Source organism: Polypterus senegalus, chromosome 4 (genome assembly GCF_016835505.1).
Source record: "Polypterus senegalus isolate Bchr_013 chromosome 4, ASM1683550v1, whole genome shotgun sequence".
Taxonomy (NCBI): domain Eukaryota; kingdom Metazoa; phylum Chordata; class Cladistia; order Polypteriformes; family Polypteridae; genus Polypterus; species Polypterus senegalus.
Window position 1 is genome coordinate 33,871,846 of NC_053157.1, and position 25,537 is coordinate 33,897,382.

Sequence of the window (25,537 nt, forward strand, 5' to 3'; positions counted from 1 at the left end):
TAATAATAATAATAATAATAATAATAATAATAATAATAAAAACAAACATACGAACAAAAAAACAAGACAAAATAAAAGTAAAAAAAATAAAAAATAAAAAATAAAAAAAATACACCAAGACATGGAAAAAAAGTCGAGGCACTCAGCCACACATTGGAAACAAAGTGTAACTGTTTTTTTGTTTTTTGTTTTTTTGTTTTTGTTTTTTTTTTGTTGTTTTTTTCTTTTTTTTTCACTGCTGCAGGTATGTTTGCAGTCGCACAATAACATCATGCGACTTGTCACGGAAAACACGACCATACAGTTTCGTCTCAGCAACACATGGTAAAATAACATCTTTAAATATTAAAATAAAGTAACAAACTTTTACTCATAATGATTCCAAAAATCTACAAAGAGAAATATTCAGAATCTGATTTTTTTTTCTTTTCAATATTCATGGTATAAAAGGATTGCCCCTGCGAAAAATAAGCCAAATATATTTCATTTTAAATTTAGATTTTTTTTAATAGGGTGCACTAGTCTATTTCATAGCAAAAGAGCACTAGACAAAAGAAGCTTTATAACAAAAAGCCAGGCACTGATACATGGTAAATCTCTGCTTTTTTTCTTCACTTAATTGCATCACAAGTAACAAGAATGAAAAAGGCCACAGTTCATATATTTTCACTATTACATATGTCTATAATACTCTGAAATGAAATGAACATGGTCAAACCAGCACTGCACAAACATGAACATTTCCAAAATTATGAGAAAACCTCTTCTACCCAAGAAAGGAAAAAAAGGTAGGCCCAGCCGGAATATTGGCGCCTCACATCGGATGTGGTACATTTTCTCATTTATCGATAATCATTAGAGTCGTTTTTTTTTTGTTTTGTTTCTTCCAGTCAGCTAGTTGGATTGACGTTTGTGCTTCACCATGATTGACTTTTAATAAAAATGGCTGTCCATAATACAGTTGATTAAATTTAGCCTCTTTAGCCCTCTCTGATCTCAGATCAAATTTTACGACAAAGGAAAAATAAGGAATAAAATAATAATAAATAAATAAATTCGGAAGACTGAATCATTACAAATTGCATTCTTGATTTGTTTGACAGGTTCTAAGCATTAGTGTTCATTGATGCTATGCTGAAGACAAACGGAATCCCCCTCTTCCAAGACCAAAAGAAATGGGAAAGGTTGGTCAAGCCTTGGATGGAGGTGGATCAATTTACGGAATGAGAGAGTTACCTCTCAGTTGTAGGTACAAATAAATTTTAAAACTCGCAACAGCTGCTGGTGATTGGACGGACACTTACTAGCAGCATACAAGTCAAAATTAATAAATTTGATCGGTGTGTGTTACGTAAAATAACCAATTAGGTACATGCATAGCATTTCAGGAATAATAATAAATTACGTTACTGATTTGTTCTCCTCTCCTTCTTACTGAAAAAAAAAAAAAAAACAACTTTTTATTACTACGATGAACTTAACATTAATTCATAAGGACCGGATATTGTCGATTGTGACTGAATTTATTTTTGATTAATTTGGCATCCACGGTTTTAAATGAATGGAAAGAAACAATTTCTTGGTCATTTATGTTGAACGACCAACACATTTTTCTTAACATAGCATTCACACGGGCAACCTTACATTCTTCAGAATAAATACGCTACAGAAATTAACCTAACGGAAAACTATTTTCACGATGAATTGATATGTGACAATTATCACCCCTGCTAGATGATAACGCTGAGCGTAATGCAAATCAAGTCACAGATAAAACTTCAATTTGTTTTTAATGTAAGTGTAACAGAAAAAAAAGATGAGAATATGAAGAAAAAAAAAAAAGAAACCAAATGAACCTTTCCTTTTAATGAACATATTTTTCAATTTCATTTAAGCCTTATGGCTTTTATATTAAAGGAAAGAAACTCGACACTGGAGTGCTGCCAACAATGAAAACAAATTCAGTGTGCTCCATTGCTATGACTACCCTCAGGTTAAGCATCTGCTAATTCAAAGCACTTGTCTCTGTAATCTTCCAGTGGTATTGTGACACTAGGGCAGTAGCGGTAAGCATTGAAACAAGTTTGGGCTTGTGAAATACTGAAGAAAATAACCATTGAGAGGGAAAACCGGATCCTTTACTTGTAACACTTATCCATGGTAATCTCTCCTCGGGACATCAGAGTTTACGCAACACCTGACTGAACTTTACTCTTTGGACAACCACATAAGGTACAGCTGTGACCTCACCATTCAAGTCCTAAAGAAGTGGCCTTGGAGTATAGGGTTTGCGTAAAGCATATTCATGGATACTTGTCCGAATCTATATTAAAGATGGCTGACATTTCAAATTTCACTTTAAACCCAGGACAAAACTTGATTGTCTGTTTGATAAGAAACAGATTCTCAATGTGAATACAAATCACAGATTAAAAACACTGCTCTCACTTGTCCTCTTTCACTTCAACTCAGGAAAAAGTGACCAGCTGGCTTTCATTCCTCAGCCTTTCTGCTGGGAAAAAAATTAATTTCCAATGGCGTGCGGCAAACTTTTGCTTGAGTACAGCTTCTTGTTTGTTCGGAGGCATCTGAACGGATGCTTTCTTCCTGGCTCAGGGCAGTGCAAACCATGTGAATATCACCGTGATACTAATGAAAACTCTAAATGATCACTACGATTTTAGCCGTATTCAGGAAAACTGAGGTTTCAAAACGGGTTGAGAGTTTTGATACATTCAAACACAATTTGGAATTTACTGAACATGTTGGTATGGAAATCTCAGCCATCATTTTTAGAAGACAAGTATTTAAACTATTTTCTTATTCAAGCCTGCAATCTCAAAGGTGTAGGTGTAAACTCAGGCACTGACTGTAAACTGTACATGCCATTTATATTCTCTAATTTATGGAATGTAAGCTCTATACTGCTGACCTTAATAACATAATAAATGCCTTTAAAAAAGAGCTTTCACCTACACCTTAGTTTCACAATCATAACAAATAAAATGATATTCACTTCTGTTAAATACAACCCTTTAAAATGCTGGGGTTGATTGTGCATCAGCATTTTCACACTTGATTTGAGTAACATAAATTTTCCACAAAAAAAGGCAATCCCATTATTTGTATGCTCACAATACCCCTAAAGATGTACAAAGCCACAACTTTGCTTTTTGAAAACAAACTTTCACCTTACTTCTGAATGCTCTCAATTTCTTGCTTCTGCTCAACTTGTTCATTTCACTTCTGCATGAGACAAAAGCGACGTTTGTTCAATTAGCATAACCTGCTCGAGCTGTACCTGATGTGCTCAGTCACTTAGGCCAAGAGCACTGCATCAGTGCTGGATAAAAACGTGTGCATTACAGGAAATTAATGCTAGTCATTCCCCGTTGGGTCACTGGGCTCCAGTCACACCAACAGAATTGCACAAAAGGTAATGCAATTGATCCACCTCCAGTTTCATTTTGTTAACAAATCTTCAGTTTAATAAAAAAAAAAAAAAAGACACATAAACCCTGTTCTTTTTTAATATGACTATATACAACCCCCATCTAACTGCAATGTAGATGAGCATGGAGCATGATACTTCTTTTAAATACCTTTTTGTTCTGCCTCTCCCCTCCCCACCTCAATAAAAATATTCCCAGAAATATAAAGAAAAAAAATGTTTTTGAAGCTTGAATCTCACTACATTTTCAATGTGACACATTTTTCAACACACACTGAATTCAATTCTTTTTTTTTTTTGTTTAACAAAAACTGATACAACGTTTTCTAAACACATAATAACAAGAGTCTACATGTAAAAATATAACTTTTACATACACAATTTCAAAATAATGGTTAAGTTTGCATTTGTTGCATAAAATTTACAAATGTGTTTCATTAAACAGCTAATTGGCAGTAAGTAGAGCAGATGGATGTCTTTCGCCTCCCACTGGTGGATGAAGGTGTGTACTTTTATGTCGTGCTATGAAAAGCCGCATCATCAGCTTCCATGGCAGTTAAAATGTTCAACACCTTCTACAGTTTTCAGAAGTCACACAGAGGTGCTTTTGCCCAATCAAATGGAAGAAAACTAGTCAACTTCCATGTGTCTCCATAGGCAAAGCATTCTCTGTTTACGTCATGTTCGTCCAGCTGTGGTGCTCATTTTGATCGGATTTTTTGAAACAGTATATACCACTGGTGTCGCCTGTGCTGCAGCATTTACAGTTTCCTTGACAAGTAAAACCAGTACATACTAAACCCAAACCGACACATACAACCACATACTGTACTGAGGACTACTGTGGCTTTGTCAAAAGCCTTTACTGAATCTTAAAACAAATTTACAATGCTCATTTATAGACATGTATACCACTATGTAGGAAATTGGGCTGCACCTTAGGGTCAGTTTTTCAAATAGGGTCATTCAGGAACATGTCTTCTAATTACATATAAGCATACAGTACATTAAATACAGTTTATCCAAAAAATACTTTTTTTTCCAGGCTTTAAAAAAAACCTGACTGCATAGACCTAATGACTAACAAGTTTCCTAAGCTTTGCATCCTAAGAAGTTTAGATATACGCCTCCTCTTCCTCCTCCTTCCCTTGAATGATATAACTCTAAAAGGCACATTGGTAAAACTGTAGCATCTTAACATTGCATCTCTGGGTCGGGTAGGGTGGGGATGGGCATCAGGTGGGGTTGGGCATGGGATAGAGTGGGAGGGCAAAAAAAATAAATACAAAAGGCACAAAAAAAACCCAAAAAAAACGGTGGACCATCAGGTCAAAAAATAAATTTCATTCATCCATAGCCACATCAATGTCTGCAGCGCTTTCCTTAAAAAGATAAATGCAGATCTTGTGGACAGTATGGAAAAAAATAAATAATGTAAGCTTTGAACCAAATTAAGTTTGAAAATTCATAGCCTACCCTCCCCAATAAAAAAAGTCCAAAAAATAAATGCGTTTAACCCAATTAACCCAGGTTGATTCTTACTCGTACTGTATGACAGCAACAACCAGCAAATAAGAAACAAAAGAAAATAAAAAAACAAAGAAAAAAAAATATTGCCTTTCTCCCCTGTGCTCATAAGATCCATCTGCTCTTCCCATGCAAAGGAATGGCTAATGATACCGCTATATTTATAATCAGGACATTTGCTGGTTTAAGTAGCTATATGGGCAGCAATGCTTCTCTTTATTCTCCAGTAAATAGAAACACTAGCTGACTAGAACACCAACAAATATTGTACTTTTGTTGTCTTTTTACTATTTTTGAAGTACACTTTTTCATTATTGCAAGTTTTACAATTTTTTTTTTTTTTTTAAATTAAATATTTTTTTCTCAAGACTTACAAATTGATTATATTTTTTTTTCCAAAAGTTCAGGCACAAATGCATTGTTCCACAGTGTGGAGAAGATTGCCATTCAGTCTCTGGGCTGTGCAGAACAGCTTGCAACATTGTTGGAACATTCCTAATGATATGTTTAGAGAGTCGCTCACCAAAGTTGCACTTTAATAATATTGGGAATGCAGAAAAAACCCCTCCTGTTTCGTGTTTCTAGGCTACTTGCATTTGTCTCTATTTTACATAAGAAAATGGGCAGGAAAAGTGTGGCTTTTTTTGTGGGAATAAAAGAATGAGACTGTCAAAGGAAGTGGTCACTCATCATTCTGAAGAACTCTGGCAACTTGGACCTGCAGAAAGAAGAAGAAGAAGAAGAAGAAAATGTTAATAAATTCAAACTAAAAACAATACAACATTCATATGAACAGATATTGATTTTTTTCAAGGCCAAAACACTTAAGCTGGCTAAAGAAAATTTATATTTTTATAATGAATGATTTACACACACAGGGATTGGCTCCAGCAGTGTTGGGATATAGCGGGTTGGAAAATGACTGACTGACAGGCACAAAGCAATGTAATGTACTATGCACATGTAGAAATAAAATGAATAGCCTTTTTTGATTCTCTTGCAGATAATCGGACTTGGAAGTTGTATTTTGTTTATTAAACATACGGAGGGTTAAGGTTAGGAGCATGTACTGATACAGCGCATTGCCGCATCCACCACATGACGAATCAGTGCAGGATCTCTGATTAGGAGCCGAGTGCAGCCATGCAGTGGGTGACACTTCAGCACCACACTAAACACTGTGAGGTTTTACGGTGTCCGAGTGTCAATCCTGCCACCAACCCCAAGTTTTCCTGCAGGTTGGAGGACCTGCTTGTACGGCTGGATGCAGGTTAACATCAGACCCAGGACAGGACAATTGCAGGTTAAGGGCCTTGCTCAAGGGCCCAACGGAGTGCAAAATATTAGTGTTAATTTTATCATATAAGCCCTTAGATGCTTAAACAATGATCAGTCTGTTAATACAGTGCAATATAGAACTTACTTGCAATTTTAACTTATTTCATGCCTTAAACTTTTATTTCCATTCTAAATGTGCAATATCTTGACATTATTTCTTCTCAATATTGTGCAATATAACCATATATCCCTATTCAGTAAACCAAATGTGTAATAATATTTCAGTTATCATATGTTAAATTCAATTTATGTGTAGGATTAAGTTGTATTGTAGGATGTATGTATGTAAATACTGTATAGCGTGATTCTCCATTGTTTATTTTTGCTGTCTATTGTTGCATATAACTGGGCCAGGTGACGTAATTTCATTCTGTTGTGCACTCTTCTGTGTGGTTTTGAATGACTAAGAAAGTTAGCGTTAACCCTTACAAACACTTGCATTGTGGTGCTATGAAGCGGTAGTGTGTGTTGCTGCCTCACAGGTTCAACAAAGTGGCCTCTGTCTCTGTGGAGCTTGCATGCACGTTTCTGTGTTAATGATGTTTTTTCTCGGGTTCTTTAATGTTCTCTCATAGTTCCAAGACGTCCATGCTAAGCTAATTGCCTACTCTAAATTTGTACATGCTAAGTAAACCTTTACATTTTACAAAAGAAATAATGATACTAAACGTTTACCAGCATTCAAAAATAAAAAGTAATAAAATTAACATCTAATTAATCTATTTCTGAATGAGATAGTAGTACAATGTACTGTAAATCAAATGAGTACATGCCAGTAAGGCAGCAAGGTTAAGAAACGTCGAAATGCTATTAACTTAGTTCACACCATTCATTTTATTCTGAAGTTCCCAAAATCAATATAATCACAACAAATGTCTAACTTGATTTTTGGCACTTCAAACGAGACCCTTCTTACTTTAAGACTATCTGAAAAAGGTTATCGGAGAAGTGGGAAAAGTCTGAAAAGCAAGACTCAATTTAACTTCCTGGTAAGGTGTTGAAAGTGTTATGAGTGAAACCTTGTTACACGGGCAGTGTGGCATACTTGGTAAGGTTCTGAACTTTGAACTCTGAGGTTGTGGGTCCAAATCCAGCTACTCACAGTGTGGAACTCTGGGTAAATCAGTTGACCTGCCTGTGCATCAATTGGAAAACCAAAAGAAATCCATTTTACCTCAAATGTTTCATGTCGTTTTGGATAAAGTCATCAGGCTAATAAAAATTATTCTATGTATCTATAGAGGATTGTATGCTGGCTCCTTTTTAAACTATTAAGAAAGCAAAACGTCACCAAGCTAACTTTTAATTCCAAACATATTAAAGTGAACAATTACATTTAAACAGCTAGATTTGATGTTGCGTTTGGAGGTCTACATAAAACGGGTATTTTTGATTTTTCTATAAAATTGAGCACAATCATCTAATGAAAAAAAATAATTCCCAATGTAAACATTTTCATCTATTATCCATTTTCTGAACCTCTTTCTTAAACTTTGGGGTGGCACATGGCGGAAAGATACAAAGCTGGATTGGAGTGCAAGTTTCATTTCTTAACTATAAAATCACGTACAGTAATAATTAGTTTAGGCAATGGATTTCACAGTTCCAAAAATAAGCACTAAATTATTAGTTTAAATGAACAAATCCTGATTACCAATGTAATATTTCCTAAACTTTATATTCATAAGAAGTATTAAAAGAAAATGGGACAGTCCTCTATAAATTAGAAATACTTTCTGAAATAATGTATTGTTTTTTATTGTTTGTAAAAGCCAATATATATTATCTCTCATCCTTTAACAACCAATCAAACACATTTATCATATAACATGGCTGGGTCAAGCACGAGCACACATCTGTACTTATTTTCTAACAAGCATAATAAAACATTGAATAAAATTTTAGTTTTGAATAAAATTTAAGTAAAACTTAAAAACTATTAATGTAATCACAAATATTTAGCAATGTTAACACTCTCAGATAACAGCAAATGGAAAGGAACCATTAGACGACGCTGGAGGTGGTTATTAATAAGCTTTAGGAAGTCGTTCTCAATCCTGGTGCTTTGTACTTCATGGGTGCTATTTTCATTCCAACTAATTCCAGCTAATTACTGAATTACACCATTCATTAAAATCTTTTTGATTGTGTTAGTTCGCAATTATCTTCTCAGAGTTACATGTGGAACAAAAGATGCGATCACTATCTTGTGTTTAAACATAGTGGGTGTGTAATATGTACGTAAGAAAATTACATGGAATCAGAGGTTATGTTCAACCAGATTGATTATTTAATGACACATTTCACTGGGTGAAATGGAATCCACGGTTTATCTTATGGTTGTTTCTCCCTCTTTTTATTACAGATGAAATTTCACCTTAATACATATTCGTCTGGTTTTTGGCAAATGGCTATAATTTATAAGGTTATAATGGGAAACTAAAAAACTTAATTTAAGCAAATGATACAAGTCCTTTACTCAGAAATTAGCTTAGATGGAATGAAACCACATGAAAAGGCTAAGCCCAGGGTTAAAAAGACAATGGTTTTTCCTCAAGTTTGGTGTTTCAATGTCCAAGACTTAATTGCTCTCACTGGCCAAACAGTGTATTCTATAAAAATGTTCTTCAACCCAATGTGTGCAATGCACAAGCTTAACTAGGAGACTCCCTCACACATGTTAACATAGTGCACATTAACCAGAAACATATCAAAGCACACTTAATGCCAATCTGTTGTTAAAATGTACCCAATAAAAAAGTATTTTCTTTATTAATAATTAGAATATTTTATACACCATTGCCATTGACAACAAATGCTAATTTAATTATAGATTACACTTTAAAGCAGATACTGCATTTGGTGTGTTAAATTATAAAAGCAGGGATCTTTCTTTCCAATTAAATGCTCATGTCATGGCTGGCTCAGTATTAAAGTTTTTTTTTTTTTTTGTTCCCCGCTTATGAATTCCATCTATACCATAATACAAGCCAACTCTGAAATAAAGATGTTCTCTTTTGATGCTGCCGTCAATAATGCTGTGGTCAATTTTTAATTCATTTTGATTATAACTCACCACGAATGAATCAATAAATACATCTGCTATCAGATTTCCTCATAACTTATTTAAGCTGAGCACAAATTCAAATGTGAACATAAAAAAATACCAAAATAAGTAAGTAAATAAATAATACAAAGTAGAGATTTCGTTATGCCATATAAAGCATATAAAGATTTATGGATTAGTTTAAAACTAGTGTTCCCAAAAAATACAAATGAAAATTTAAATACTGTAACAGGGAGGATGGCAGATAGTGGGGATGTTTCAGAGCATGACCTGAAACTCTCTCTGACTACAATATCGATATCAAAGATTTATCTTTTATATAGGCTCTTGAATTCTCAGCTTAGGTAGCAGAGGGCTTTGCTATATCATATAGATTAAAGTAATAAGCACCGCATACATGCAAGCTTTTGGAGTATTGAATGATTTTGGAGTGGTTATATTTATTTTCATTACTGTTGTAATAGCATTTTTTTCTGTAAAACAATGAAAGCCACATGGTATTATAGGATAAAAGCTGAGGGTCTGTTTATGTAATACATTGTTTCACTTGAGTACTACTGGGACGTGGAGGAGAGGCTACACTCATTCTATGTAAATATTGCACAATACCACATGTAACCATGACTGTGGATTTTTATACTAGGGCAACTCTGAAATGTTTTGCCTAAAAATATGATGACTTTCGTTCAATAATATCTTGCACTTGCTTACTTCTGAAAGGATCGACTAATTAAATTCTACTTTCAGAGATATGCATTGGTGCAATTACTGCTGCATCACACTCCCTGAAAAAGCCTGTATTTATGTACTAGATGAGAAACAATCAGGAAAAGCTGAACCTCAGATTCAGGAAAAGCAACCTGTAATCTGCTACGACAAATGAACAATGGAACTACATTTTGCTCTTCTACAACAATTTAATATGGGTTCTCAGGCCAATGCTGTGCAAACTTCTTTAACTAGAATAAAAAAATATCCTGTTTGGAACTTGAGATTTGGATCTCTAACCTTTGCAAATCGTATTGTATTCCTAGGCTTATCTCATGGAGATCAATAACGTGTCCTAGAGCAGTTCAATGCACATTATGGTGTGGTTGGGTTGATAATCAGCACCTCCAAATTGGAAGTCATGACCCTCTCTCAAAAAAGAGGGTCTTATTCCTTAATAGTGAAGTGAAGGAAATGAAAGGGTTTAAGTATCTTGGAGTCTTATATTAATGTGGAGCAGAGTCAATTGTGAAATTACCCAAATAATCAATACGGCATTGCCAAAACCAGATTATGATAAGTGAGGGAGCTAAGGCATTGGACAAAGCTTTACTGGTTACACTGCAAACTGGGTGTAGTGAGTTTCCAAAGCAGAAGGCAAGACAGAGAGAAGCTTGGCTGAGACATTCCTGAACTGTTGGCCAGTTCTCTGAGAAGTGACAACAGGCAGCCAAACTTTACTAAACTGATGAAAAACCAAACAAGTTCTTCAGTGCATGTACACATTATTGGCCCTCTTAAAATGAAACTAAAAATACAGTCCTGCACATCATATTCATCACTTTTGAGGCATAATATGCTTGTCACGTCAACATACATTCTAGTAATTGCTCTACAGAAATGTAATACTATGTGTGCGAGTCATCCTTTAGCTGGTTTGGCTGCATTTGAGGGTGTCATTATTTCTTAGGTCCTCCAAAATGTTACGTATGGCTCAGAGTTGCCTTAAATATATGCACGTTTTCCGGTCAAGTTTTCGTTAATAAATCCTGATGTTTCAGTGGAAAGCTTTGCATGCAAAGTTTTATACATCTGGCCTCAGGAAACTGAAGATAAATTAAGACAAGAGGAAATTAAATAATATATACCTTTTGTGCTAAAATGCTATTATTTAATAATGTGTAATACTCTAATGTAATATTGTGAAACAACTGTAGCAACTGCAAAAATAATTTAATTTCTTTTCGTCCAAGGGTGACTCCTGCCTTGTACCCAGTGCCACTGGAAGTTCTGCACCACAGTTAAGAGTTGAACTCTGAACTTATATATTTTTTTAATTAAAATAATTTTACATCCAGATGTTTAAGCATAAAAGTTAATATAAATCAGAAAGTTAAATCCAGACCGCATAAAAGTGATCTCTTTTTGACCTTTACACACAGAAATGAAGTTCATGCAGCTTTCTCTGTTTTTTCTATTCTGTGTCATTATGACATGAAGAAGAAAGCAGTGCAGCTGATATTTCAATGCCAGCTAGATACTGTAGATAATGATACATCTAACTACTTGAAATGTAAACACTATGTACAAACTGTTAAAGCAGGAGCAATGCAATGGAAACAGGGCTCAAAGGCTGACCAGGCCAGATTAGTGTACTCAAAGAACGGTGGGTGACTGACTAGTGGATGCAAAACACACCTTTATCATCAGGTGAAACTGATCAAAATGAAGACCACATTAGTAGACCAGATTTTTGTTAATGGCCAGAGTAACTACAACGTCCTTAGCATACTCTTAATAACAGTTATATGCATAAGCACATTTTCCATTGGTTAATGTCTCCAGTTAAATCGTGTTGTAAGTATCACTAAGTTGTGTCTAAATGTGCACACAGTATGCTGTTCAAGTTTTCAAACTAAAACAGAATGTGTTTCTATTAGTGGACAATATGAACTTTCTTTCTACCTCTACTACAATTTATCAGTGGGAGTTTGAAGGTTTTAAATGTGGAATCACAAGATCATTTTTCAATAATAAATTTAGTAAAGTATACATAGTTCTATTTTAAAATCCCATTTGTTTATACTTTTGCATTTACCCGATGCTAGTTTCACTTTCTTGCAGACTGACTGCTTTAACCTATACTAAATGTGATAACATTTGCAAACTCTTCTCATAATTACTTGATATATAAAACATTGACCAATGCTGCTCAATTTAAGAACAAAAATGGTTGGCATGTATCAGGGTAAAGATGAGATAAAAATGGAGAAATATATTAAAACAAATCAAAGAAGATGTAAATTTATAACAATGCATAGTTTTCACTTTATTTTAGAGTTTTTATTAATATTACAAACTATTCAAGGTACAAATATTAAACAGCAGATTAGTTTAAAGTGAAATATTCTGACCATTTTGCTTTCTTTTTTACATTTGTCCCATGGGGTTAGATGCATCTCCCATTCCATGGTGAGGGCCTGCCAAGGATAGAGGGGTTGCATCAGAGGAGACCTTCTCTTCTTCTCGCCTTTTCAAACAGGCTGCCTTGGGATTGAGATTTCTCTCTATATTAATATAGAGAAAGAGGGGAAAAAAAAACCAAGTTTTAATCTAAACACTTTATCGAAGAAAATACTGCATCAAAGAGCAAGAAAAGGTAGGAGATCTACACTGTTTTCTCTTAAAGTGTCTGACTGAACCAGCAGGAGATGCCAGAAAAATGATTAATTGAAGTAAATGTAAATAAACCCACAGATGTTCAATGAATAAAAAAAGCCCCAGAAATAGTGGTACTAGCTAATTAATAAATGATACAATCATAGATGATGTAAGATTTTTATTACATTAGGCTAGAAAATACAGAACAGAAATTATACTCTTTATTAGATTTCGAAGTATAAAATTATTTAATAACAAAAAAGCATATCTATTTATAACTAAATGTTCCTGAAGAGTAAATTAAATATATAAGCATTAATCATACCACATATTGTATATCTTGGACTTCTTAACATTATATGGAAGCATGGTTTTTGAAAAAAATTGGCCCATCCATTCCTGTCATTCTTCTAGTAAATATTAAATAAATGACAAAAGAATCCCTAAGCAAAATAAGATCTCGAAGTCTTAATTTACAAAGTCTATTAAAAAAATAAGAAAAACCTAACTGTCTGTGTATAATCAATCACACTACACTGATCTGCTTAAAAGTTAGTTTCAGTTTATTTAGGAATACTCAAAAAAAAAAAAAAAGTCCTTTAAAAATGCTGTTCTAAAATGTTTCAATTGGTGGTGCTAGTGCCCATGACAATGCACTTTGGCCGAGAAGAAAACAAATTGTAAAGGCTGGGTGATGTAATAAGGAGAACAAAAGGTGTTTTTTTTTTTTTTTAACTTTTATTTTAAAACCAAAACTATTTAGTGACCCAGCCTAAACATTCACAAAATATAAAAGACAAGCACATATGGCAAAGTTTAAAATTTGAAGATTTTAATTACTTTTGTACTTCATTGTCCACTACTAAATAGTAGCAAGTAGATGTTTTAGCATCAATGTCTCACCGAGAGTAACAATCAGCAGACACAGCCACTCATGACCTAACAGCTGCCAATCAAAGGGGATGGGCTTTTTATTTTTCTTTTTTATCCAAAATCCTTTCTATACATAGAGATGATGTCAGCTATACATGTAAAGGCAAACAGGTAATCTGACTAACCAAAACGGAAGAATATTAATGCATTTAAAATAACAAAAACTAAAATAGTTTCCTTTTGAGGGATTAATCACTAAACTGGCTGTAAGGCACAAATGGCTTCATGTCACAACTCAGTAAACCCAAAAATCGAGCGGAAAGTGTGAAAAAACTGAAAAGGGTAATACAGATACTGGCGGTCGCTCAAGACTGGTCAGGTTTAAAAAGTACAGTAATTGTTAAGCCTCAGTGTGGCAATGAGTGCTGGCAAAGTGCATATTGTAGTCTATTTTTTCTTCACCTAAAATATACTTGAATGGGAATGAATGTTACAAAGGAAAAGCCCACATGTCCTAACCCTATTTACTCATTTACTATAATTTGAATTACCTCTGACTTGCTGCTCCAAGCTCAGGATGACTGCCACGGCCTGGTGCAGGATAAGGAGCTTGGTCTGTGGCTTGTCGCTCTTTAGGTGCAGCTGTACCATGCGTCCCAGCTCCTTAAAGGCCTCGTTGATGTCACGCACACGCAGCCGCTCTCGAGCGTTGTTTGCCATCCGACGTTCTTTTTCCCTCTCTATTTTCTGTTCTGGTGAAAGGTCCTCATCATCATTATTGCTGAGGAAAGAAAGGATTGCCCATTCTAATAGTGTGCTGAACAGTTTAATCTCCACATAACCTCTTCTAAATAGAATATTTACCTGGCCTACCAGTACAAGAACTGAGGAATTTTCAACTTACAGTTGCTGCACAGTAACAAATTATAATACATTTACAGGTATTTAAAATCATTAGCAGCGTGTGTTCATAATAGTTACTAGCTTCTCCAATTACATTAAAATTGAATTGAAAGTTACTGTGCCATACATGTAAATATTTAAAATATTGCACAGTCTTCATTTTACACAGTTAGCTAAACTATCTAACTCATCAAAAATCAAATATGTTTTCTCACTTACAAACTGTGAAGTTAACACGATTACATGCATACATTCTGGCAAGATGCAGTAAATTAGAACTCAAACAAGAAAGAATACATTTAAATAATGCATTTAATCCAAATACAGTATACATTGTATGCATTTGTATCATCTATATCTACAGATTCCAGCAAAATGTACCTAGCCAGGCATGCAAGATAAGAAATGACCAGCCATTCTGAGGCCAACTGCCTGCAGGTGTCTCTCACAAATGCCAGCAACTAGGTACATTTTGGAAAACCTGGAGAATTTATCATCTACGCTCATGTGTGAAGGACAGCTAAAGCCAGGCACAAAACCAGACAACTCAGGTAGAACCCAGGCAGGTATTTTAACTTTGGCTTAAAAAGTGATGAAAACTGAAGCCAATCTGTATATATTTCACATTTCCTCATTCAAGGTAAAGAAAATAAATGTGCTGATTTGACAGTTTGTTGACAAGCTGTCATTGAGTTGCTACAAGTGATAAGGTGCCTTTGATCTGTCTAAGTATCCAATTGCAAGCACACCACTGTCATTCTAAGGCACAGTGAAGCAGAAATTAATTATATACATGAATCCAAATCTGACAGCACTCATGACTTCATACAAATACACAGACTGATGGCAATGTGTATACACAATAACAAACAATGATACCGACTACTACAAATCTAGAATAAATACATTATCTTGGTAAAATAAAATAATGTTAATTTGTATGTTATTTGGTCACATTAAGTTTTTGACAGGACCATTTAAAAAGTACATCTTCAGGTTACCTTCAAATATGTATGGAAGTTACAGTTAATTGTTAGCATACAAATTATAAACCATTTCTGTCATGAACTGGTCACATTTAGTGCACTACTGTGACAATCAATACAGCTTCCAACAGAACCAACAATCATTTACATGAATGTCAACGTCACTTAAACCGAGATTCATCCCTCCATTTATTTAATTAAAGGCAGCAAGGAGCTGGAATCTACGGTAGTAAAATGGATAAAACTCCAAAAACAACCTTGGATTGGATGTCACCGATCACCGGGCACACATACACACAGTCATGCACGGGCAATTTAAAGATGACAATCAGGAGAACAGCAAGTAATACTTCCAAATGCCAGATGTTTAATGTAATGTGGATATTTTTTTTTCCTTTCCTCTCTATTGCAGGATCATAATAAAAATTCTTTGAATTATGTAAAAGGTATTTGTCAATTTTTTGTAGAGGGGAAAGGTGGGGTTACCAAGGTTTGCTTCAGCTGTCCCTCACGACATGTTGTTCACTTCATCAAAGTCCAATAAAGGAATTAAATGAAGCGAGCACTATTGTTACGGTACCTAGATCTTGACCTATTAATTGACTTGAGATCCTTCTTATCATCTTCCATTTTCTTGTCTTCTAGGGATTTAGCATCCTGAAGATTTTCATCGCCTTCATCTTCAGATTTGACATCTAAGCTTACAGAAGATGTGCTCTGTCCCTGAAGTCCACCTGTAAGAGCTAGCCAGAGTGAGGAGATGAATTAGAAATAAGGCCCCACTAAAGAATGAATGATTACAAAATAGAAATGCTTAAAATGTTTTCTATACATACTTTTCAGTGGTATTTGTTAAAACCACAATGGAATGGCAATATTTAGAATAATTATGGACATTTGAAATTTTTCTTAATAAAAAGCGCAAGTGTAAGCTTAATTATGATCTGCATCAACATCTTTAATAGGTAACTTCTGATGTTTATGTTAAATTAATATTAGTGTTTGCAGTGCTGTAGACATTACAATTGAATGTTGCTCATGCTGAAATGTAAAACAGTTTTATTATGCATCATTAACAGAACATTCTATAACATTCAGAATCCTAAAAGTTTGAGTTTGTTGCAAATGAATCATTCAATATATTCAAAGTAAAATTGCATATTAAACATATTAAATTTGTAGAAAATGAATTGTAAATCTGTTAAAACTGATCAGTGCACAAACAGAACTAAACTAACAATTCACATTGCCATACACAGAGTGGTTTATTTTATATTACAAGATCCAGTCAGTATGGACGCTGTAGAATTTTAAGGGAGGACCTGTGGGGCCACTGGAAGGTTGGCTAGGACAGAATTTTAACATGTACTGTGGATACACGCGGTTGTACTTTTACTGACTGGTATCAAATGGAGCTTTGTTTTCTTCTCCTCCACAGCATTGCCTTACTTTACATTTATTATTTCAAACTATGAACTTTTTTAAACAACTGCAAGAAATTCAAATAATTTTAATAATGTGTATTTTACAGTGTTCTTACTTTGTCACATAAGAAGAATGCAATATAAGACAAAATAAAGTTGAGGGCAAAATAAAAATCAATTGACTTTACACATAGGTCAGTTTATCTTTATCAGTCAATTTATTTATTTTTTGCTTCCACTCAAAACTGTCTGTGCACTTTACCCGACTAATCCTCAATTTATGTCCTTCATTAGCATTATCTAACATTCAGTGTCATTTTAACAAAAATGCAGTTGACCAATGTTTTAAGAGATGTCAGGTAACTTAATTAAATAAATATTATAAACTTGAAGTTATTATTGACATCAATTAAAGATGTCTATTAACACATAATACACAAAAATAGCAGAAAATTAAAAATGTCAAACAATATATTTTCTAAAAGCATTCCAAAGTTGTAGCCACATCAATGGACAAATTATTCTTTTGCCGGACTATAATATTTTTTTCTACTAGAGATTTATCAATAAGAGTCAATAGGAATGTTATGTAAACTTTAAAATTAAATGTGGCAGGTAGCTTACCTCTGTAAGGATCCTGTGACTGGTTTAATTCAGGTGATGTCGCCGATTGTACTGGAAGCTGTGGCACAGACACTTGGTTTGGCACAATTGTGTGGCTGCCACGTAATGCAACTCCATCTTCACGATGTGATCCCACCTAGAACAAAGATTTTTTTTTTTTGTAAATTGTGCATACATAGTAAGCAATAAAAGAAATGCATTTGCTACAGAATGGAAAAGAATAAACCCATAAATACCAATATTAAATTAAATAACAAGTACTTTCATTCACAACTCTGTGATAAAGAAGACACAGCAAACAAATAAACTAATATATACATACATATTTAAAAAAAGTTCATTGACTTTAAAAGAAAAAATAAAGAAATGGTTTAAATCTCTGACTACAAAAGGCAACTATATAATCCAGTTTTCGTATCTGGGCAACATAATAATTCAAATCTAGTCTGAACACTGGCAATGCAGTCTTTCTTGCTTTCTATACTTGTATCCAGAATTCCAAATTAAAATGTACAGAACGTTATTACAAGGAGGGATTATATGCACTTTTACTGAGTTCAACTCTAGAGGGCATCACTATGTTTTCAAGGAGTAGGACATAAGCTTATTTATTTATTTTTTTCGTTAATATCATCTAGTAGTGACAAACATGACAGAGTTGCTCAGGCAGGTAAAACCCAAAATTATCTCCCAGGGTGCCTCAGCAGAGCGCATTGATTCACATCCATCTGTCTTCTATCATGTCCGCCAACAGAACTGACAATTATCTTAATGCCCATATGCTTAATTGTGGGCTTCCTAATTCCCCTGTCGATATCAGAGATCCTGCAGGAATTCTGATTTGGCACAAGAATTTCATTTCAGGGATACAATTCTAGGACCTGCCATTTTTTTGTAATGCCAGCTAAGCCTTTGACAGAACAGGCTGCGATGTCACATGACACTTCTCTGCTTGATGCAAATATCATAAAATGTCGACCAGCTTTGCTAAAGCTCGCAGTGTGTTCCAAGTCAGTGTTTGTTTACTGTGTTTCATCAGTGAACAGCTTCCAAATTCAAAATGGCACCTTTTTGGCTCAGGATATAAGGACTAGTATACATATTTAATAAAGGCTTTTTATTTAAAAACTAAACTAAATTAATATCATGATTTGAACTTGCATACACACACTGAGAATATTGTTTCCAGTATACCTCGTCATTCCAGCCAGTACTACTTGGTAACAACATAATGCTGGAAGAACAACAGATTATATGGCCAGAAAAAAAAACACAGGCCTGTATGCTTTAAAAAAAAATCCAATAAACATGAAAGAGATGCTTTAAAGTGGACGCAAAAAGAGTCTACAATATTTAAACAGGATGTCTCCTAATACCCAGTCACAACTGAAAAGGAACAAAGAGGAGTTTAACAAAACCTCCGAATATTCTGCCAGTTGTATTCAGTATAATATAATAAAGTCAGAAATATTCAGATCATATGAAGTAAGATGCCGAAAAATACTTGAATATAAGATTGGTCATCTCAGGAGGAGACAAATAGCATCTAACATGATTAAAAACAGATACCTTCATTGATCTTAAGTGACTACTGTAAATAAATTTAACTCATTCGTTATCCGTACCTGCTAATTCCAATATGGTGAAACAAAACGTTTAGTTAAACAGATAAAATATCTGGAATCTGCAACATGCATGATAAACATTCTCAATAAGTAGCTAACCTTTTAAAAAATACTCTGACAATCATTCTTCAGAAATTAAACAGCCACAATATAAAGTGCAGAACTTGTTGTAAAAAGTGTATTACCTTCTAAGCTATACAAGCTAAAGTAAGCCACCACTTAAGGGCTTAATTTAAATTGAAAACAAACTCTGGGTGTTTTGCCACTATGTATCCTGACCAAAACCAAAGAGATATTACCATGAATTACAGTTTCTTTAAATAGTCTTGCTGACCACTGAGAATCAGAGGCTTAATAAATAATATAACACCCTCTATAATTAATAGGAGATAAAATACAAAAGTGGTACTATTCTAAAATGCCAAAGTACATATGCACAAAAATACCCATAAATAAAAGGCAACATTCTGTACTTATGTCTTATAGTCATCTTTTCTTTTAAAATAAACAACCTTACAGTTTCAATACTTATAGAGGGTGCTGTAATTTTTAGTGACTTCTCTTCTTTGTTATTAAAGTGTAACTGAACAGCGTTTTTCTTTCTTGCAGGAACTGGAAAAACAAAACTTAAAATTCTAAAATTACAAAGTTAAGCAAATCACACACTCAACCCAGCTCAACATAAAAGGTCATCTATGGGTGCAATGTCTATCTCACCTGATCCTACACAAAAGCATGGTTTACTGCATGGCAGAAACCCTGCTGTTAATGCATCACGTCTGATTCATATAACAAACAAACCTAATAATATTAAGAAATTAGTATATCACAAAAGCAAAATATCTGTCACAAGGTTTCAGTGTACAGTATTCTATGTCACAGGCACTGGGGCTACAGGCATTTGAGCCTACAGCACAGTAGAAAGATTTTAAATGAACACCAGTAACTAGGCTGCATTTATGAATTTTCCGTGCATGTAAAGAATGAAAATGGGGGATAGTATATATGGTTTTTGCTTCATAAATAAAATAAACCTTAGTGGCCAGTAATAACAATAGTTTCACAATAAAATGACTTGCACTAAGGTGAACACTCATTTGCATGAAGACTATGTAGCAGTAGGAAGGTTGGGTGCATGCATGCATTTATACAGAGGGTTGTTGCACCAACCACATGACAAAGCACCCGGATTGGGCCCGAGTGCAGCCGTGCAATGGGTGACACCTCAACACCACACTGGAACGGTGAGGAGATCAAACCATTTTTATCAACCCATCTTGTTTTGTCCATGAACGTTCTATGCATAAACAGACTCTCTTGGACTACAGTTGCCATCTGGCCTCAGTTCTGTCTTACTGATCATTCTTTTTTTGGGTTTTATTAGGACACTATTAGTTCTTTCAGTTTAGTTCAATTTGTTTATTCCTATACAAAAACTAAAAACTAAGCTAGAATACAGTATACACATGCATGAACACACACACACACACACGCATGTAAACATTTTCATTTCGTTATAATAAACTAGTGCATTTATTAAAAACACTGAAACCATGAATGAGATTAAGTGGGCTTGAAATTTTTATTTTATTTCATGTCCACCCATCAATGTATCTTGCAAGCCCACTTATCCAGAGCAGGGCTGCAGTGAAGCTGGAGCCTATTCCAGTAAGCATTCCTCACAAGGCAAGAAAAATCCCAGGACAGTGCACCAGCCTAAAGTTGGGTGAACACGTAAACACATATCCATTTAGCTTTGCCAGTCTCCCTAATTTGCTTAACTTTTCATGCTTCCTAAAAGAAAGATGTTCAAATAATAATAGAGAAGAATAAAGCGAAATTCAATTCCCAAATTCTAAAAACAAGGTATCTTGCCAGCCTAATTTCTTTAAAAGGTTATGCTGGCAGAATGCAAGAAAGCTCTGATGACACTGTGTCCATTTTTGACGATGACACATCCATTCTAAGATCCTACTAATTCAACAATCGGTTTCAATTTGCCTAAGTAAACTCATGGTACATAAATGATGACAACATAATCTGTTGCTTCGCTGTTAATGACCACCCATTGGATGCCTCAGTTTCTCTCTGTAACCTCTATATCTTTTATTATTACAAATGTTTAATGTAACTACAGTTTTGTTACTCCATAGTTTACTGGCGGAAGGTTAAGAATATTTGCTATTTTATGTTGTTCTTAATTAATTTTACAACCTCCTTGACAGTTCTATTTTGATTGCATTATTTTTTGTTTGCCCTTTACTGTAGTATGACTAGTTTCAACCCTTATGTGAATACGTCTTATGGTTGACACTATTATATATTACATACACACAATAGTGTTTGCCAGCATATTTTATAACTGCCTGCAGCTTATTTCCCCTATATCACTTAGCTTATCTATTAAGGAGCTCAATTCACTACCTGACATCTTCTAGTATCAGTATATAATTGTCCTGCATTTTAAGCAGCATTTCAAATCCACCCTGTTGCTCTGACCCTACTTAAATATTTATCATTGTTTATTCCTGCTTAAAATATCTTTTTGAAATTGCATAGTTTTAGCTTTTGCTGAGTCACATTACCACAAAACTGTGAAGTGATGATATTAATAATCAATGGCTCCTATTTAGTATTCTTACAAATTCTTGTATTTAGTAAAGAAGGATATTAAGTCAACATACACTGCATGTCTTGTTTGTATTTAAAAAAACAAATTAATAATTTATTACTTTTGAGATTTTTGTACTTACTTGTTCTTCCCTAAACTATTTAAAGTTGCTATGCCTGAAAAAGGTATTTTTCTATGACTTGCACCAACACTGATGCCACAGTCTTTATACAGTCGTATTCTAATGCATATATCCTTCCTTACTGAAATGATGTTCATCTCCCATTTGAAGCAGTTTCACATGCAAATTATTGGATGTATCTCATTGGGTTCAGATAGCCAAAAGGGTCTGAGAAATGAGTGTGCCATGTCTAGAAGCAAGTCCAGGAAACAAAGGAGCCGAAGGTTTAAGAGCCATAAAAGCCCATATGTAAGCCATTAAGAAACCAGTCAGAGGAGACAGCTGCGGATTGCTAGCAGGGGAAAGCTCCCCCTCAAAATGGAGAGCTGCTGCTTTGGGCTGGGAAACTCTGGGTTCTGTTAGCAAATTCTCCAAAGTTAACATTATGGGGAACCCTAGATTTAGAAAAAAAATGCACAAAAAAGAGAGATCAATAATGTATAGTGGAACTGACTGTTATAATTATAAAAATAATCGAGAATTAGAGATTATATAAAATTAGAGAAATTGGCAAGCAAGTAATGTTTTCACACTGCAGGAAAACACTGATGAACTGCTCTTAACCTCCCTGGTAAAGCAGGCTTTTTATGCAATATCTGGGTATTATGCGGGTGAAATGCAGATTGCAAAACCTTGCCTCTGTCTTCCATTAATAAAATGGTGAATATGAGCAACGTTAGTAAAGAGGGTATACAGATAAGCTTGAATTTTATTTGGACAATGTTCTTGATTACTGTTGTGTTTTATGTGCTGTGAAAATGTGCATTGAAATACAGTAACTTTACAGTTTTATTGGTAAACGAATGTAACATAGACATTTCAAAACAACCTTTTTACTTAGCTGATTTAGTGAAATATAATTAAATGAATAAAAGCAACTGACACATATAATACATGAATAATGATGCAAACAGGCTAAAAAATGTTGTATATCAGCCATAAAGCAAATAATTCTTGTTCTCAAGAACATAACTGCCATTTGTCAACCAATCACAGCATTTGGTATATGCATTTTCACTTCTTAAAGAAAATGAATCTAGATCAAGAAAACATTTTTATAGCTTCTGTAGATAGTACTTGGTTTCAGCAAAGGGTTTCATCATTTACATTTTGGATTTGCAAACAGTATTTCCAATGTAATATTACAGTAACAATCACTACAAAAGAGTATCTGAAACGGATAATACAGTGAAACAAGACAGTCGAATATGACTGCTAATTTTATTTTTCCCTATCCAGACATTGAGATCTGTTTATTGATACACTTGATCTCCCCATTTGTATAATCAAACAATGAATAGGCACAGGGAAAGTGACCAAATACTTACAATGTGAAGAAAATCAAATATGACATACTTGTGTTTAGGACTAATGCATGATTTTAATCAGAATGCAATTTGACACTAATGGTTTTAAAATACACTCATTATTGCTGATGTGACCTCTTTCTTTAATAAATGGAAACATATTTGTATTAAACCTAAATAAGACAATTATTTCCATATGTTAAAGGACTCATCATAAAAGTTACCAGCATGAGAGAAGTATGTATCAAATCTGATGACAATGTGGCGTGACTGCATCCTGTTTTAATATTTCCAAATAAATAGATGCTAGTTAGTTATTACAGCAATCTTCACGAGACTTAAAATAGCACAACATAATAATTTAATAGATCAAAAATTAGAAGTTAATAAAGTATAATTTGCATTGCTTCTCTTTATCATTAACAATAAGTTAAAATTACATCAATAAATATATACATTGTATATAATTAAAAGATGTAGATGAATATTTAATTTTATAAAGTAATATTTAATGCAAGGTTTCAGTTGTCTGTTTAAAGATAAATTTACTTTGCATGAATTAGGAAACTGAAAAAAAAAAAACCCAGTTTCACTCCTCATAGAACTTAAAACAAATTACAGTTTTGGTAATAGCATAAACAAATACTTTGTAATAAAACATTAAAAAAATCTTTAAATTGTTTTTGTTGAATATGAATGTTATACTCCTCTAAATTAAAAATGTCTAGTTCATAATGAAGCTGAAGCCTCTGAGCTGAATTAATAGATTGCACTTCTTTTTATTCATCTGCTTCATCCAATCTGCTTCTCTGGATGTAGACAGGCTATTTCTGTTTATACATTTATTTAAAATTATTTTTTAAATTTAATGTAATGTATGAACAGCTTATCTTGTAAAGTATAAAGAACTTACAAAGTTTGTATCAAAATAAATACAAATAAATACTAGGATAAGAATGCAGACATGTTTATAATTGAGAAAGGTATTTAACATTATACAGTATTTACAAATACATTCACATCCATTTTAAGAACCCAACTTTTTCCATCTAGGTTATGTATTAACAAAGGTTGTCATATATACTTATAAAAAATAATTAAAGAAAGAAGTGGAGTGGATAAAACAAGACAACATTATAGAATATTTAGGACCATACTAAATGACAAGAATTGTGGGGCATTTTACCATGTTGGTGTCATAAGCAATTTCCTTACTGCTGAGTGAATACAGTTTCAAAAAAGGAAGTTTAATTTGATTGACCTTTTTGCTTTCCCTTTCCAAGAAGTGATTTTTTATTTGACTACAATACTTAAAAAAAAAAAAAAAAATTAAAATAAGCCTTGGATGGACTTTACTTCCCACAGGATAACATCTGCTAATAATTTTGGACACTATAGAAATGCAGATGTAACATTTTTACATGTTAATTTAATGAAGACAGCAACCTTTTAAACTTTCAACAAAACATGTAAATGCAACCTAGAACCGGATTTTAAATGTTTAGTATTCGCTTGGGCATTTCTAATGGTCAGTCTTCTTTGTTTGGGATTACTCACTGGGTAACAAGATATAGATTTTTTTTATTCATTCTTTTTAAATATAAACTATTACAGTATATTCTAGGTGGAGTATTATTAAAAGGAAATATAAGAACTGTATAAATGCAGCTAAATAAGCAAAATAAAGCTAAATTAGAGAGTACACATTATAATATCAAAGAATCTGAAAAGTATATTTTCAAGCTGGTATTTTGTAAAAAATTCTTTCCAGAAACAAGGAAAAAAAGTTCAAATTATATGCATTAGAGTGATTCACTGTTTTACTGCAACATCCACTCTAACAATTATAGGGAAATTTTAAAGGCAAACAATCAGGACAAACACTTGAGCCCGTGTGTCTCTCTAAGTTACATGGTTTGTAGTTGGTAGGGTTAAAAGTATATTGGCCAATATTAATGGGCTTGCCAAAAAAAAAAGATTTTTTTTTTTTAATGAAAACATGCACTACATTATAAAGAAAAACAGCTCACTTATAATGGATCTCAAGAGAGAGAATGTGAAACAATCCAGAAGTATTTTCAATAACACTGACTTTAAGAATGATAGTGCTGTAATACATACAAGCATCTTGTTTTAATTGAAATATCATGAGTAACTTTGCTTCAACGTGCAAGTAATATCCAAGATCAGTAAACAGACTTATTAGAACTAACAAGCTGCAGCGACATTATTTTCATATGCCATTTCCTCA

The 25,537-nt window shown here is 33.7% G+C and overlaps 1 protein-coding gene across 16 annotated transcripts in view; it reads right to left on the reverse strand.

Annotated features, from left to right (window-relative positions):
* Window positions 1-3,655: 3,655 nt before the first annotated feature.
* LOC120527245 (transcription factor 4) overlaps window positions 3,656-25,537 on the reverse strand; it is a 303,004-nt gene continuing 281,122 nt past the window's right edge. For 6 of the 16 annotated variants that reach the window (XM_039750437.1, XM_039750439.1, XM_039750436.1 and 3 more), the window contains 5 exons: window positions 17,563-17,698; window positions 16,095-16,257; window positions 14,177-14,406; window positions 12,526-12,658; window positions 3,656-5,696 (listed from right to left, as the gene is read on the reverse strand). In XM_039750437.1, the coding sequence (XP_039606371.1) occupies window positions 5,648-5,696; window positions 12,526-12,658; window positions 14,177-14,406; window positions 16,095-16,257; window positions 17,563-17,698 (711 nt within the window). In that variant the 3' untranslated portion in view covers window positions 3,656-5,647. Of the gene's footprint in view, window positions 5,697-12,505; window positions 12,659-14,176; window positions 14,407-16,094; window positions 16,258-17,562; window positions 17,699-25,537 lie in introns of all 16 variants that reach the window. The other 10 variants (XM_039750445.1, XM_039750441.1, XM_039750440.1 and 7 more) reach the window with 3 other exon arrangements.